At 48.3% G+C, this 15,298-nt stretch overlaps 3 protein-coding genes across 3 annotated transcripts; all 3 read right to left on the bottom strand.

The window, feature by feature from the left end:
• Positions 1 to 2,115: 2,115 nt before the first annotated feature.
• On the bottom strand, positions 2,116 to 3,904 carry LOC112901429 (probable purine permease 11). Its single transcript, XM_025970345.1, has 2 exons — positions 3,650 to 3,904; positions 2,116 to 3,431 (listed from the first exon to the last, which is right to left on the bottom strand). The coding sequence occupies exons 1-2, from the start codon at positions 3,684 to 3,686 to the stop codon at positions 2,314 to 2,316; spliced, it is 1,155 nt and encodes a 384-aa protein (XP_025826130.1). The 5' UTR covers positions 3,687 to 3,904; the 3' UTR covers positions 2,116 to 2,313.
• A 5,178-nt stretch (positions 3,905 to 9,082) lies between these two features.
• Positions 9,083 to 12,153, bottom strand: LOC112901428 (probable purine permease 11). The gene is made up of 2 exons (XM_025970344.1): positions 10,743 to 12,153; positions 9,083 to 10,662 (listed from the first exon to the last, which is right to left on the bottom strand). Exons 1-2 carry the CDS (start codon positions 10,972 to 10,974, stop codon positions 9,509 to 9,511), a joined length of 1,386 nt encoding a protein of 461 aa, XP_025826129.1. The 5' UTR covers positions 10,975 to 12,153; the 3' UTR covers positions 9,083 to 9,508.
• Positions 12,154 to 13,015: 862 nt separating this feature from the next.
• LOC112901348 (probable purine permease 11) lies at positions 13,016 to 15,285 on the bottom strand. Its single transcript, XM_025970245.1, has 2 exons — positions 15,110 to 15,285; positions 13,016 to 14,308 (listed from the first exon to the last, which is right to left on the bottom strand). The coding sequence occupies exons 1-2, from the start codon at positions 15,186 to 15,188 to the stop codon at positions 13,272 to 13,274; spliced, it is 1,116 nt and encodes a 371-aa protein (XP_025826030.1). The 5' UTR covers positions 15,189 to 15,285; the 3' UTR covers positions 13,016 to 13,271.
• Between the last annotated feature and the right edge of the window lie 13 nt (positions 15,286 to 15,298).

Raw genomic sequence — 15,298 nt, 5'->3', positions numbered from 1 at the left:
CGACCGGACGATAGCACTGTAGATGGATGCCGAACTCGCAGCACAATTTGATGGCCACTCGTACGATAATTTGTTGCGTTGCGTTGCGTTGCTTCCCCAGCTACTCCACATCACTCACCCGAAGCAGCTTCAAGCCCTTGCATTCTACAAGTCTACTCCAACACTGCTCTACATTCGGACGATACTCCTACGGGTAGTCTAGGAGCATGTTTGGTTTTTTTACTAAACTTTTAAACTTTTCGGATCAATCAGAGTTAATAGATTCATCTTGTAAATTAGCACCAGCTTATGCAATTAGTTTTATGGTTAGCTCATATTTAATTTTTTTTTATATAAATATTCAATGTGATCCGGATTAAAAATGAGTTCTCGAATCCACGACCCTGGCAGATAAGCTGCAAGGTCAAACTCGCTTCATCCTACGGTACTGCCGCAACGCTACTAGCCTACTACAGCCTGAAACAAAGTCAACGACGAATCTAGGAGGGCTACTGGGTCCCACCCAGGTCCGTCCGTCATTCTCAGCGAACAGCCGCAATAATGGGCGCCTGCTGCTGCTGAGCTAGAACCCACCCGGGGGAAGGAGGCTCGGCTGCCGAGCAGTTGAGCCCGGCTTCTGGCTGTGCCCCGCCGGACAGGGGGTGGTTGCTGCGCGCTCCGCTCCATTCCGCTTCGCCCCCGGGACCGGAGCGTAAAGGCGCGCAATCATGGCAGGTGCTCGTCCTCGCCGCGGCCGGGACGGGAGAAAGCGCGACGCCTTTCCGGTTTAAAGCTAGTGGCGGTGCGGTGGTGCCGGTGGCGGCCCAGCAAAAAGGCTCCGACGCGGTGAATCGCGATGAGCTGTGCGACGTGAGTGACCAGCATATGGACCGGACCAACCGGGCTTCATGAAGCGTAAACGTCGTGTGTTATGCGCCTACGCGTATCCCTCCTACTCACTTTTGAGCTTAGATTAATTTGTAGCAAAAAAGGCGATGAACCAAAATGAAAGGGAAATGGAGCTTTCAGTTTCGTGCTGCTTTGCTGGGCTTGCTGTTCGTGGAGACTTCAGAAGCCCACATGTGCGGATGTGACTGCCTTGGTCAGCTATTATTGGCAATAGCCAGCCAATAGGGGGGATGAACGCTCCATTTCCATGGATTCATTAGGCCAGCAAAATGCCGACAACCGCATGATTGGATTCATTCCATTGAACGAAAAATGATCGCAAATTCCGCCAGCTCTCGCTTGATGGAACCCTGACAAGGATTTTCAGACGTGCTACAGTAGCAAACCTTATCGTCGAAACTCAGCATCATTTTCCACTCCTGATGAATGCAAACTCATCAGCATTGCACGCCCGTGCCGTATACGATGAAGCACAGCGTCTACGAAATGCGTAGCCGCTGACATCGCAAGAGTGAAACGCGTACGCCACCAAGCCGTGGCTTCTGCGTGTCCGCCTCACCTGTCGTTTCCGTGGGGTGAAGATTGGGCAACTTCTGTCTGTGCTCCAGGCTTCAACAATCATTTTAGCAGCCTAGGTGAGGAGTAGGAACGAGGTTGTATATACACTACCATCCCTTGCAGGGATTCGAGTATTTGACCACTTTTTTTTGGCTTATCACACGATCACAGGTCGTAGCTTTGCTTGCTTTCATTCTGGACGCGCGTTTCCAACCTGTTTCCCTGGAGGTGGTTCCATCGATTTGGCGGTGCAGCAGCAGCTTGCCTGGATGTAGCGACAAATGAAAGCGATTTTTTTTTGGCGCTTTGAAAAATAAAAAGTTTGGAAAAGAGCTGTCTTCCTAAAAAAAAATGGAAAAGAGGGCCTGCACCAGTGCTAATGCAAGTCCAAAGAAGCGATGGGCCGTCAAGGAGTGGAGTTAGCCCAACCAGAGCGAGCGAGCGAGAGTCAGGCAGAAAGAAAACGGGCCTACGCAACTAAGCCCAGACATGACTTCGGCCTGTAGCCTGTTAGGGTATTTCCAGAGGCCAGAGAACACAAATTTCTCCATGATAGATGATCACAGTCATGACAGGCTGACAAGTGGGGCAAGCCCTCTTCAGGCCATCACCTGGTCAAATGTTTTGCCACACAGTCCAAATTTTCCACCTCAAGCGTAAGTCAAATTATTTGGGACCAAACATTTATCAGCATCGATCAAATTCTATTCATCTTCTTGTACAGCTCCATGCCGTTTGGTACAATAAACACTGTTGACCCAGTACTAAAGTCTTTTTCATCATCGCTCAAAAAAAAAAGAAAGAGAAAAAGAAAAGAAAAATATCAGCCATGCTTCGGATCATCTTGTTCAGCCACACGGCCGAGGCTCAAGCGGGCAAAACCTCGTCGCTCCCGGCGCGCGCGGCGCAGACGCGGCAGTGGGTCCTCCCGGCGCGTCGGGCGTCGACGTAGTGCTGGTACACGTACGAGAGGAACCCCCACACGGCCATGAGCATGGCCACGACCTTGATCCCCGTCATCCTGTCCCCGAACAGCGCCACCGCCAACACCGGCACCAGCGGCAGCGCCAGCGTGGCCGTCACGTTCGCGAACAGCGACGACACCCTCGCGATCAGCCGGACCACGCCCACGGCCGCCGCCTGCCACGCCACCGCCGTGCCGGCCAGCGTCAGCACGTACCTCGCCCTCCCGTCCTTGAACGCCGCCATCTCCGCCGGGATCGTCCGCCAGTCCCCCGACGCCAGCAGCCCCGCCACGGACACCGCCGACGCCACCAGGTTCGTGTACATCTGCATCGACAGCACCCACCGCAGCGTCCGCGCCCGGATCACCTTCTCGAAGGTGGCCTCGAAGAGGGACATGATGAGCGCGAAGGCGGCCGAGGCGGCCAGCACGAGGGCGAACCCGACGGGGTACTTGCCGCGCGGCGCGCTGCCGCTGCTGGAGGTCCCGTCGGAGGAGGAGCCCACGCCGAGCAGCGCGGCGGAGAAGGTGAGCACCATCACGGAGTTGGCGATCAGCGCCGTGAAGCGCTGCGCGTTGATGAGGCGCGAGGTGATGGCGTTGAAGGCCAGCTGCGTGGCCGCCACGAGCGAGAAGGTGGACACCGGCAGGTACTGCAGCGCGTACGAGTACATGAGGTTGTCGAAGCCGATCAGGACCCCGATGCCCGCGTAGATGGGCCACAGCTTGGACGCCGCCGGCCGGCGCTCCTCCGCCGAGGGCGCCGGCGTCATGAGGAGCGGGACGACCAGAAGCGGCGACCCGCCGGACTGCGTGAGCGTGGCCATCCACTTGCTGTTGCCGCCGGAGTTGTAGTACAGGCGGCCGAGGAGGGTGGCCACGGTCGTCCCGCAGAGAACCATGAGCATGTCGACCGCCACCGTCATCCACCATCGGAAACTGCCTCTCGTTGTCGACCGGCGGGTGGCGGCCTTGGATCCATCGCGGCCGTCTTCGTGGACGGATTCCTCGTCCGGAACGCCTTGATACAATGAAAAGTAGGCGTGGTTTTGTTTAAAATGGGAAATTTCATCACATAGGTAAAGTTCACTCCTTTTTTTTTGTTCTTTACACAAACAAAAAAAAAATGCATGTTGCATCTGTGGAAAGATCGAGATTCATTTTGATCATTGGGCGCGCAGAACAAACCAGGGCCAAAACAAAAAGGAAGCTGGAACGCAAATTAATTCGAAGTAGTACCTCTGATTTGGAGCTGAATTTCTTGAGCATGCGCCATGCTGCAGAGTGCCGACGACTGAAACCCAACACCCGGATGAGAGAGAGGCCTGCTTGTGCCTTAAACTGTCACTCGTTGTTTTCTGACACTTCTTGATAATGAACAATGGACTCCAAGCACCTTGGGCATCATATATATCGATCCCAACATTTAATAATAACATGAAAGAGACATCGTCTATTTCCAGTATGACTGGGTATGTTTTTTTCCCCTCGGCGTGGGACCGGACCCCCACCCGTCATGGAGTACAGTTCTGGACAACAAATATATAGGTCGTCTGTGACTCCGGTTTTCCATGAGATCCATCATGAGTGATGTGGTATCAGGTACGTCGTCTTCTGTTTGTATGAATTTCCATGATTGAGGTGCGTAAAGTGCGGTGCGGCAAGGCTGATGCAAAGACAGGAAATACTACGCCATAGGCAAAATAGACGTTCTGCTCCCTCAACTTCACTATGAGGATCAAAGACGCTCAGCGGATGCTTTTATTTCACATTTATTCTATGGACGTTGAGGCTGAATTGCGCAAATCACGATACATATTTATTGGACTGACTTTTGCAAAATGGAGCGGGTACGAAGCATATATGGATAAGACTTGGTTCATCTCTCAACTTTACTTTCAAAAAAAGCTATTTTAGTCACTCAACTTTTATTTTTAGGTCAAATTCATCCTTATACTAATGCGAAAAATCCTCTTTACCCTTGGCTATTTCCTCTTCTTCACAATTTGCATGTTGAGCAGTGTTGCGGAAAGTTGATCAAACATGTCATGCTGTTCTTATATGATCTAGACTACATTAAATAGAGCACTTCAACAAATACGGGAGACAAGCAGAAGACAAAACAATGGATCTGTTGTATCCTATCATTAATTAATTACAACGATGCAACAATGGAAATTGAGTATAAGAAGGAGCTAGGGTAAAAATAACCAGAAGACAGAACAATGGATCTGTTATATCCTATCATTAATTAATTACAACGATGCAATAATGGAAATTGAGTATAAGAAGGAGTTAGGGTAAAAATAACTTTTCACATCAGTCTCATGTTAGTAGGGAGAGCTACATCGACATAAGGATAAATTTAACCGAGAGACTAAATTGGCCAATCTAAAAGTTGAAGGATTAAATTGACCCTCAGAATAAAGTTGAAAGATCAAGACGCCTACTTTGCCTACACAATACATCACTCGCTCGAAAAGGGATGGCCCTTCCTTGCACCTCTTCTAAGAATGTGCAACTCACTTCCCTGTCCCAATACGAGTCTCATCCATTCCCGACTCCGCTATCCGAGGGCTCGTGCCACCGGATCCACCGTCACCACCACTCTCTTATGTTAATCTAGCATTTGCAACTTGCAAGGTTGTTTCATGCGTCTATACGGGTTGTTTATTAAAATCCTCTATAAGATTACACGTTAACAAAATATAGGACCAAGCAATTTATAACCATGTCATCCTTTTTCTCTCTTTGTGTATATATGGGGCCTAGGAGATGATAAGTTTCTGGAAGTAGTTTCTCTGCAGTACTACAGAGGAGACACATCCCAAGTTTCCACGTCCTATTTTGAAATATTCAGTGAAAATTTTGTTTCCTCTAAAAAAAGAAAGTTTATAGCAGTGCCAATCAATGTTTTATTGAATTTTTTCTCAAATTGAAGAGGAGTACATAACGTGAAAGATCTCAAGATGCCTAGGGGGGGTGAATAGACTAATCTACAACTTAAAATACTTTTGAAACAGTTAGTGGCAGAGGAGCCCGGATACTCCGGGTATATGTTCGGATACTCCGGACTTTGTATCTGGAGTCTCCGGATATATTATCCGGAATATCCGGATATGAAGGTAACAACAAGAATAACTAAGTGTCGAAGCAGGAAAAGTAAATTGAACAAATTTGCAGGTACCTAGGTATGCTCTAGAGTTTATTTCACAAGTTGAATCAAACTAGACAGATATGTGTATACGAGTAGATCGATCTCAAACCCTAGTAAACAAGAGACACAAGGTAACAAAGCCAAAGTGCAAGTAAAGTAGACAAGAGAGGACAGTGATTTGTTTTCCGAAGTTCACTCCCAAGGAGCTACGTCTCTGTTAGGAGCTACGTCTCCGTTGAGGAAGCATTCAAGAGACGGTGCTCAAGAACTCCTGTGCTCCTCTCTCAACACTGAGACCAACGCTCAAATCCAAGGTCACTTACTACGTGTTCCTCTGAGAGAAATGACGATTACAAACTTTCTGTGGTGCTCATAACTTTCTTGAGCACTCACGAGCGACGCCTAACCGTCTAGGAGCTTGAAACTCCAAGAGTAACAAACTTGAATCCACCGGCTGGACGAGGAAGATGTGCTCAAGAGATGGAATGGAAGCTCACTAGCACAAATGTTTGCTCTTGCAACAATCTCACTTGAATCCCCAAAGAAAATCACTCAAGAATGAAGAAAGGGAGAGTGGGAGAGTTCTTCTTTAGATTGTGGGCGTTTCTGGTCAAAGTGAGCAGGAGCGATAACTGTTGAGGGTATGGGGGGTATTTATACCCCCACTCACAAAAATTAGCTATTGACGAAAGGGTATCCGGATACTCTGGATATATGTCTTGATACTCTGGACACTAGGGTCCAGACACTTCGGACTTAGAGAAATTTAGTGATGGAGAACATTTACCCGGAGACTTCTGGTATCTGTCCGGAGTATCCGGACACTCCGGTTCAGTAGAAGATTTTACAAGAAGGCTGTTTACAGTGGTAGGTTTGATTCTTATATTTTTTTAGATTCTCTTGAGCACAACTATCACGTCAACACCTGTAGATCAAAGTCCCTCTTGATAGTACGGCGTTCCTATACTCAATTTCAAAATAAAATGTAATCTTCAAGTAAATTTGAAACACCACTTTTAATTTTCTTTTTAAGAGGTCATGTTTCATAATACGCTTTAATTATTCACCCTTAGCATCTGTACACATGCTTGATAATACGATTAAATATACATGTGCTTTATCATCTAACACCAAAACCCACTAAATGACTTAGATATCTTTCGTAACGGATAACGGATGAGTCATGGTACAGTCTTATATTACACAATTCGATTTAGAAAAAGATAAAGGACACGACTATATCACGGCCGGCCGTATTTTAGTCCCCGCTATGGCCTACCCTTATTAGGCAAATAATCATGACCTCGGGGCACGGCTTTCCTTATCTGGTTTCGGTGGGAAACCAGCATGCGAGCAACCGCGCATGAGCCCACCACCTTCCTCCTCCCGCACCTGATGCTGCCGACCCCAGCAAAACATATCGTGAAAGAACATAGGGCAAATCTGCCAAAAATCAACATAAACCCGATGAAGCCCCGGCGTCGGTGACGCACACGAGGACGGTCGTGGCAGATGCCGATGCACTGCACGCCGCAGTGGTGGTACACCTAAAATGCTAAACCAGAAAACCAAAATGCCAAAACAAAATCGGTAATTTGTCTTTTGATTTAGCAGAAGTTGCCTAAAAAATAAAGAAAGAAAGCTAAATTAGAACACCTAAAATGCTAAATCAGAAAACCAAAATGCCAAAACAAAATCAGTATTTTGCCTTTTGATTTAGCAGAAATTGTCTAAAAAATAAAGGAAAAAAAGCTAAATTAGAACACCTAAAATGCTAAATCAAAAAACCAAAATGCCAAAACAAAATCAGTAATTTGCCTTTTGATTTAGCACAAGTTGCCTACAAAATAAGCCAAAAATGCTCGCCTTCTTCCACACACCGTTGCGCCACCTGCAAGAAGGTGGAGGCGGTGGAGAGGAGCGAGAAGGTGAAGAGGACGATGAAGTAGAGAAACTGGTAGGCGAAAGGCCTGAGCCACTCCGCAGAGTGGGCGCCGGAGCTGGTGCTCTGGATGCGGAGCAGGATGGGGTGGGCGAAGAGGGAGTGCGCGAGCACGGCGAAGGAGAGCGGGAAGACGAGGCAAGCGGTACGAAGGTGCGCGGCGCTACGCGTGGGATCAAGACCAAGACGCGGACCAGCTCTGCCGCGCCCAGTGCTGCGAGGTCGCCCGACGCCAGCTCTATCGAGGCGGGTGCTGGCGGCTAGCAGCGGCCGGCCCGGTGGATTTTGGACTTTGGAGGGATTCGGCGTTGTTTTGCGGGGTCCGGCCGGCCGGCGGGGTTCTGGGAAATTTGGCAGAGTTTGGGCAGCTGCTGATAGAGGAAAGCACGCCCGATGGAATTGGGGGAAGGGGCTGGAGGAGTTGGGTGGGGAATCCGCCGTGGAATGGTCGTAGCGAGCTGCATGTCGAGTGTGCGCGGATGCGGCCAGCCGGCGGGCAGGCGGTGCTCGGATCAGGGTGGCTGGCTTCTCGCTCCTCTTCGCCTACCAGGGCCGAGCAGGAAGCGCGCGCGGGGTTGCGCGCGGAGAGAGGATGGCTCGGCGGCCAACGGCGAGGGAGGTGGTGGCGGCGGCGGCGCGGAGGGCCGGGGGGTAGGGCCGGATGGAGCGCGTCAGGCACTCGATCTCGGGCTCCATGGAGGAGAGGCAGGAAGGGATTGGATTGGGTGGGAAAGACGAGGATGGAGAGAAAACGAGACGAAACTCACAGAGGAGAGAGAGAGGCCATTCCAAAAGAAAAAAGTACGACGGTTGAATACTAGTCTTTACCAAAATTAAATTAAGTCGAGAAAGCTTTTAGACCCTTGTTGCTCTGTTCTCATATCTGGTGAACAGCACTGCCACCATCGTCGCCCTCCATGTTTTCTCATGTGGATACTCCTACACACACAGATATATATATATATATATATATGTATGTCACATCTCTCCAATTGTGAACTAACGGCATACTATATAAAAACAGAAGGAATTAACTTTGGGTATGAACCTCGCCGCATTAGTAGATGCACGTCCACAAGGACCGAAAGACGTGGTTGGAACGGCATTCTCGAATGAAACCCTAAACCAAAGAGTCAGATAAAGATAAGAGAGTACACTTCAGTCTCGAGCTGTGGACGTGTGGAGATAGCTATGCTACGCAGCTCAATTATTGGTCGAAGTCTACCAGAAAATTGACGTGCACAGACCACTTGCGCATTACGTTGATGATTAGGGCAAAGACTAGTTTCGCAAGCCGGTTCATAAAAGTCGTTATGATAACATACCGGTGTCGATCAGATGTGAAAGAGAGCCGGTTTGACAAGCTAAAAATAGAGAGATTATTCTGATTGTCTGTCTGTCCTGATATTATTCTGATTGTCTGTCTGTCCTGATATCAGTTTCGCGGTGCTGCAGCTCTTACCCTAAGTTTTCGTCCAGTGGTTTTGGATCCATGCACTGATAGGGAGATTCTTCTCTCTGTTTGTCGATCTAAAAACAGAGAGATTCTTCTGATTGTTTGTCTGTCCTGATATCAGTTTCAATCATCATCCTTTCAAATGAAAAACATCAGTTTCAATCTGAGGAAGCAGCAGTTACATGTGAAAAGGTGAAAACATGACTAGTATAAATCCCTTTCAGATTTGCAGCTGCTGACGTCCATTTTCTCTACGGCTCCCATGATTGCATCACCCATCAGTATGTACTCAATACGGCAAGCGGCCAAGCGGGTACGCTAGGGTGATGTTTTGCTTTGAAAAGTATTCAGGATGCGTTATCTCACAATTGGAGGAACCAATCCACTTGATCCAGCTTTGAACTAGTGAACTGAACTTCTGCCGGCAAAAGACTGAGATTTCAGCATTTTCCAGCGGCCCTGACAGGAAATTCCATACAGCAATTAAGTAGCGTTGTGGTATGATCGTTGGTCGTGGCAGAAACCAAAAGAAAAAATCAAGCATTATTCTGCAGAGATTTTTCCAGCTTGGAGTTGTTCGTCAGATTTCTCCCCCATCTTCTTGGCCTTGGCACTGTCGTCGAGGTAGTGCTGATACACGTAGGACAGGAGCCCCCAAACACCTATGAGCATGGCCAGCAGCTTCTCCCCGTCCACTCGGTCGCCGAGGAAGATCACCGCGATGACGGGCGACAGCGGCGTGCCCACCGTGCTGATCACGTTGGTGAACAGCGACGACACCGCCGCGACCAGCCCCATGAGCCCCATCGTGCAGAGCTGCCACGAGACGGCCGTCCACGCCAGCGTCATCGCGTACGCCACTTCGCCCTTCCGGTACGCCGCCATCTCCCCGGCGATGCCGCGCCACTCCCCGGAGGCGAACAGCCCGGCCACGGACACGCACGCGGCCGCGGTGTTGCTCCAGAACTGCATCTCCAGCACGGTGGGGAGCGTGTCGCTCTTGAGCACCTCCTCGAAGGTCAGCTGCATCAGGGACAGGATCAGGGAGAAGAGCGCCGACGCCGACAGCGTCAGCGCGAACCCCGCCGGGAACTTCCCCTTGGGGATGTCGCTGCCGCTCCCGTCCGAGCCGTGGCTCACGCCGACGAGCGCTGCCGAGAAGGTGAGCAGCACGACGGAGTTGAGGATGAGCGCCTGTAACTTCTCCTTGTTCAGGAAATAGGAGAAGACGGCGTTGAACGACACCTGGCTCGCCCCGATGATCGAGTAGGTCGACATGGGCAGGTACAGGAGGCCGTACGAGTACATCAGGTTGTCGCCGGCGAGGAGGACGCCCAGGCCGGCGTAGATGGCGGCGAGCTTGGCGAGCGGCGGCCGGGCAGCCGGCGCCACGGATGAGGAGGAGGATGACTTCCTGGTCCGGAAGTAGAGGAGCAGCGGGATGGCGAGCGGCGTGCCGCAGGACTGCACCACCGTCTGCATCCACAGGCTCTTGCCGCCCTGGTCGTAGTAGATCCGGCCGAGGAGCGTGGCCACGCTCTGCCCGGCGAGGACGAACACGACGTTGACGAGGACCAGCGCCCACCACGCGAGCCGTTTCGACAACGCCGGCCGCGGTGCCGCGGTTGTCGGAGGACATGCACCACCGTTCCCGGCTCTCTGTCCATGATCGTCTCCGCCTTCTTGGCCTCGGATACCTGCACGTCCGGCTCATCAATTCAGCTGTTTGTTTTGCTGAATCAACCGCAGTATCTAGTGCACTGAGAGAGAAAGGGACCTGCGATCTGCAGCTGAATTTCACCAGCTTCACCCATCTCGAAGCCCTTTGAATGGCATGCAGAAAAGAGATAGCAACCAAGATTTGTACGCTGCAAGTCTGAAGCTCTGAAGATGACAAGCAACTCGACAAGTGGACCGTCAAGAGATGGAAAGAATAGACAGTAGAAAGAAATACTAGACAGCACGCGTTGCGCAAGTCTGAATTTGCTGTCAACATTTGCCCGACTCATGAGCGACGACTACGACTGACAGATATTTCATTTCCCCCTATGGTTCAGTGTCCCCTGCTCGAAAAATTCAACGATGTCTGCGAAAGATCCCAAAGGAGGATGACGTTGATCGCATGGGAATATCCAGACGGAAGCAAACTTTTATCTCCTGTGGCGAAGAATACAAGCTTTCCAATTATTGAGCTGCTCTAGGATACATCCGGCGGTGGCACGACGTGTCCGATCTGCAGCTCGAATTATATTCCTATACAAAAAGACAGATGCTGCTAGAGTGGTTGTTCCCTTGGGCTCAGCGCGTCCTGACGTCTTCTTGCTCCCGTTTCTCTTCTCTTCTCCGCACGATAAAAATACAAGTGTTTACAGGGGGGAGAAAGAAAAAAAAAGAGATTTGACAAGAGATAATAATCTTACTACTATTAATTAGTAATAAGAGGCTTTTTCTTAAGTCTCCATGTGAAATCACCTAGAATTTAAGGTGGACACTCTAAAAAATTAAAAAAATCCTAAAAATTCTCATAAAATTAGAAACATCTAGCCGTCGATTCGACAACTCTAATCAAAATAGTAATTGGATCTGTTATCTTTTCTAATAAATTATCCACGTCTGCTATTATAAAAATTGACTAAAGGTCCATTTGAATGTGGATATTGGAGGGCTAGGTATTGAATTGGGTCCGATACGAAATCAGGCTGGTACTGAAACTGAGCAACTATACCAAAATGACTGTTAGGATGCACTAGAAATAGAGATGGAATCAACAAGCTCCAGCCTATCCATCTCCATCCCCTCCTCACGCTGCGGAGAAGTGGCGCGGCACTAGAGCAGCAGGCGGCCCGCTAGCGGCGGAGGGGTGGCACGGTGTGGGAGCAGCAGGCAGTCCGCCAGCGGCGGGGTGGGGCGGCGCAGGGAGCAGTGGGCGGCGGAGGAACGGGGCGGCGCAGGGCGGCATGGGGCAGCGCGGGTGGCCACCGTCAGAGGGGCGTGGCGGTGTGGGGAGCAGTGCACGGCTAGCGGCCGAGGTGCGAGGCGGCGCGGGAAGTGGCGCACGGCCGGCCTCAAAGGGGTAGCGCGGCACGGGGAGCGACGCGCGGCTGGCATCGAAGGGGTGGGGCGGCGTGGGGAGCAGCGGCCGGCCGATCGTCGGAGGGGCGGCGCGATGCGGTGCACACCCTCAGAGCCTCGGAGGGGCGGCACAGCCGGGGGAGAGAGAAATTCTGATGAATACGGAGGGGGAAGGGAAGGAATTGTGGGAGAGGGTGGGACGGGGTGCTTAATACCATTTGGTTTTGGAGGAGATTTCCAACGTCAATTCCAAAATCATCCAAAAAACATATATTAGGTGCCTAAAATACCAATTTCTAATTCGGCGCCTTAATATCTACATCCAAACGGGGTGTAAAGTAACCTCTAAATATGTATCTAAATGAACCACCTCTACCATTATTAAAAAAATCTAAAGTAATCTCCATTCTTCGTGGAAATTACCCACCTATGCTATTATAAAAATAATGCAGATAACCCCCTAAATTTGCATATAAAATATCCAATTATATCATTATTAAAAGTTAAAGTAACATCTAAATCTGAATCTAAATTATATAATTATAATAAAATACTAAAGTGCACCAATATAAAATTCGAAATTACTATTTCTATCATTATTAATATATTATTCTTGTTATTGTTTATATAAAAATACTATCCACGATATGTGTCACCATGTATTCATGTATGATGGAAGAGAGAAGAATACCAGTTCACAAAGAAATGGTTCAATTAAATATATATCAAACACACATGAATGTGTGATACGAAATGAAATCTATTGCAACTAGATAATTATAAATATGTATTTTAGATTGTGGGTTAGAATATTTAATAGATGAAAGAGATAGATAATTATAATTATTAGATATAAGTTTTGTTTTTATATTAATTCTGCATGGGTTGATAGGCTAGTTAATACCTAATCGCATGTATTTGATCCAGTACTTTGATAACTGTGATTAACCAACAAATCTATGTAAGAGCCATAAATTCTTCACCAACAAATCTATCATGTTTTATTCAACGGCACACATCCTTACATAGACGCAAAACAAAAAACAAGACCAAACAATTTCTAAGAAAAATGTTAGCTACAATATAAATGCTAAGAAAAGCTATATATAGTTCCTCCTGCTGAAATGTATTCAAATTAACATAAATAATGAACACCCATTATCTCACAGCCAACAAACTAAATCTGCATAGAGCTTTCTATCGCAAGATAATTGCAGACCCTAGGAATACCCCCCTATGCACTTCTAGCTTTCTTATTGTCAAGATAGTGTTGACAGACATATGAAATGAAACCCCATATCGAGATTAGCATGGCTATGATCTTGACTCCATTCATCTCGTCATGAAAGACCATCACACCAAAAAGAGGAACGATAGGCAGAGCAAAGATGCTGATCACATTGGAGAACAGCGACGATACCTCAAATATCAAACCCACCATTCCAATAGAAGCGACCTGCCAGGACACGGAAGTCCACACCAAGGTCATCAGGTAAGAGAACTGCCCTGATTGGAAACTGTCCATCTCCCCTTTCAAATCTTTCCATTCACCGCTTGCAAATAGTCCAATAAGACAGGCAAAGGTTGCCACAAATGCAGTATATATCTGCATGTTCAAAACTGCCGAGAAGGTTTGCTTCTTGACCACATTCTCGAATGTAAGTTGCATCAGGGAAAGGATAAGTGAATATGTGCCTGACGCTCCTAGTGTCAGTAGGAAACCCAGAAGATACTTTCCTCTTGAAACACCGGTGTATCCATAAGATTCATGGTTGACTCCAAGGAGCAAAGCAGACAAGGTAAGCAGGACCACAGAGTTCATGACCAAACCAGTGAGTTTCTGAGAGTTTAAGACGTATGAGAAGATGACATTGAAGACAAGCTGACTAGCACAGATGAGCGAATATGTCGAGACTGGAAGATACATCAGCCCATGGGAATACATAATGTCGTCGGCGGTCATGATGAGCCCCAGGACAACGTATATCATAGCAACTTTGCCGATCGGAGTTTCGCCGGAAGACGACTTCGAAGGGAAAAAGAACAGGCCGAAGAACAATATAGGAAAGCCAGCAGTCTGCAGGAATGCTGATAACCACTTGCTGCTGCCACCTTGGCTGTAGTAGTATCTCCCCAACAATGTTGCTGATGTCTGACCAACTATAAGGAAGAAAGCATCTGTAGCCACCACAAACCACCATTTCCAATTCCTGGCGTCGGAGCTCCCCGCTGGTGCTTCCTGAGCTGCTGGAGCTTCGTTTTTCGACGGTCCTGTGGTTTGTAATGGAAACCATGAAAGTCAGTAATGTAAGAGAATAATTGGACAAGCAAATTGTTCTCTTTCAGGGTTTTGCATTTAACACAAGTAACACTTCTCCTTTCATTTCAGCAAAGCACAAATAGGTGAGCATGTTATACTAATAGGTCTTCAACTAGAGTGTCCCAAAGTTCCCAAAATCCCTGAGACTCATGCAACTAAATATGCTAGTATGTATGGCACGGACTCTCTCTTGCTACTGATACAAAGCCTTGGTATGGTTTTGGAGGAGGACAGCACCCTCTTGGATGATCAACACTTGCAAGTTGTTACACTGTGAGTATCTGCATTTTTTCTGTAAAAAACAGATTATGATAAAACTAGGTCAACTAGCCTTTTCCCCCTTGAAATGCAGGGCTGCATCTTTTCATTCCTTCAGAAAACTTATATTTGTCCTGACGATCACAGAGAGGGGGAAAAAGGGGGGAAATCTGTGCTGGTTTCTAGTTACATATCTACATCCAATTCACGAGATCACTGAATCCAAAATGTTTGCGAAAAGCTTAAGAAAATTCAAAACATGAAAGTAACTTCAGAATAAGAAGCAGAACCATCGCACGCATCAGAAAAGCTAAATGCCTGAAACTTAAACCAATCAGAGAATCCGCCCAACTTCTCCAAGGAAAATGCAATATGCAAAAGAAACAAAATGCAATATGCAAAAGAAACAATACTGTGTAAGAAAAAATGGTATCGACTGGCAGGCAAAGAACACGAATTAAATGTGACGATCACACAGCAGCTTGCGAACTGACCTGGGATCTGTATCTGAACCTCGGCCGTGTTGGTGCTGGCGCCTCCACTGTTGCTGTTGCCACCGTTGTTGTCGGCCATCTTATTCGAGACACTCTAACAGCCTCCAGTGAGATCGTCCAAGACGACAGGAGAGAAGCAGGGAGACGACGGGAGCAGTGCCGAGGGGGAGGCAAAAGAATCGCGACGCC

Source organism: Panicum hallii, chromosome 7, assembly GCF_002211085.1.
Source record: "Panicum hallii strain FIL2 chromosome 7, PHallii_v3.1, whole genome shotgun sequence".
NCBI classification, from domain to species: Eukaryota; Viridiplantae; Streptophyta; class Magnoliopsida; order Poales; family Poaceae; genus Panicum; species Panicum hallii.
The sequence above is the reverse complement of the archived record's forward strand: the minus strand, read 5'-3'. Positions and strand labels throughout refer to the sequence as shown.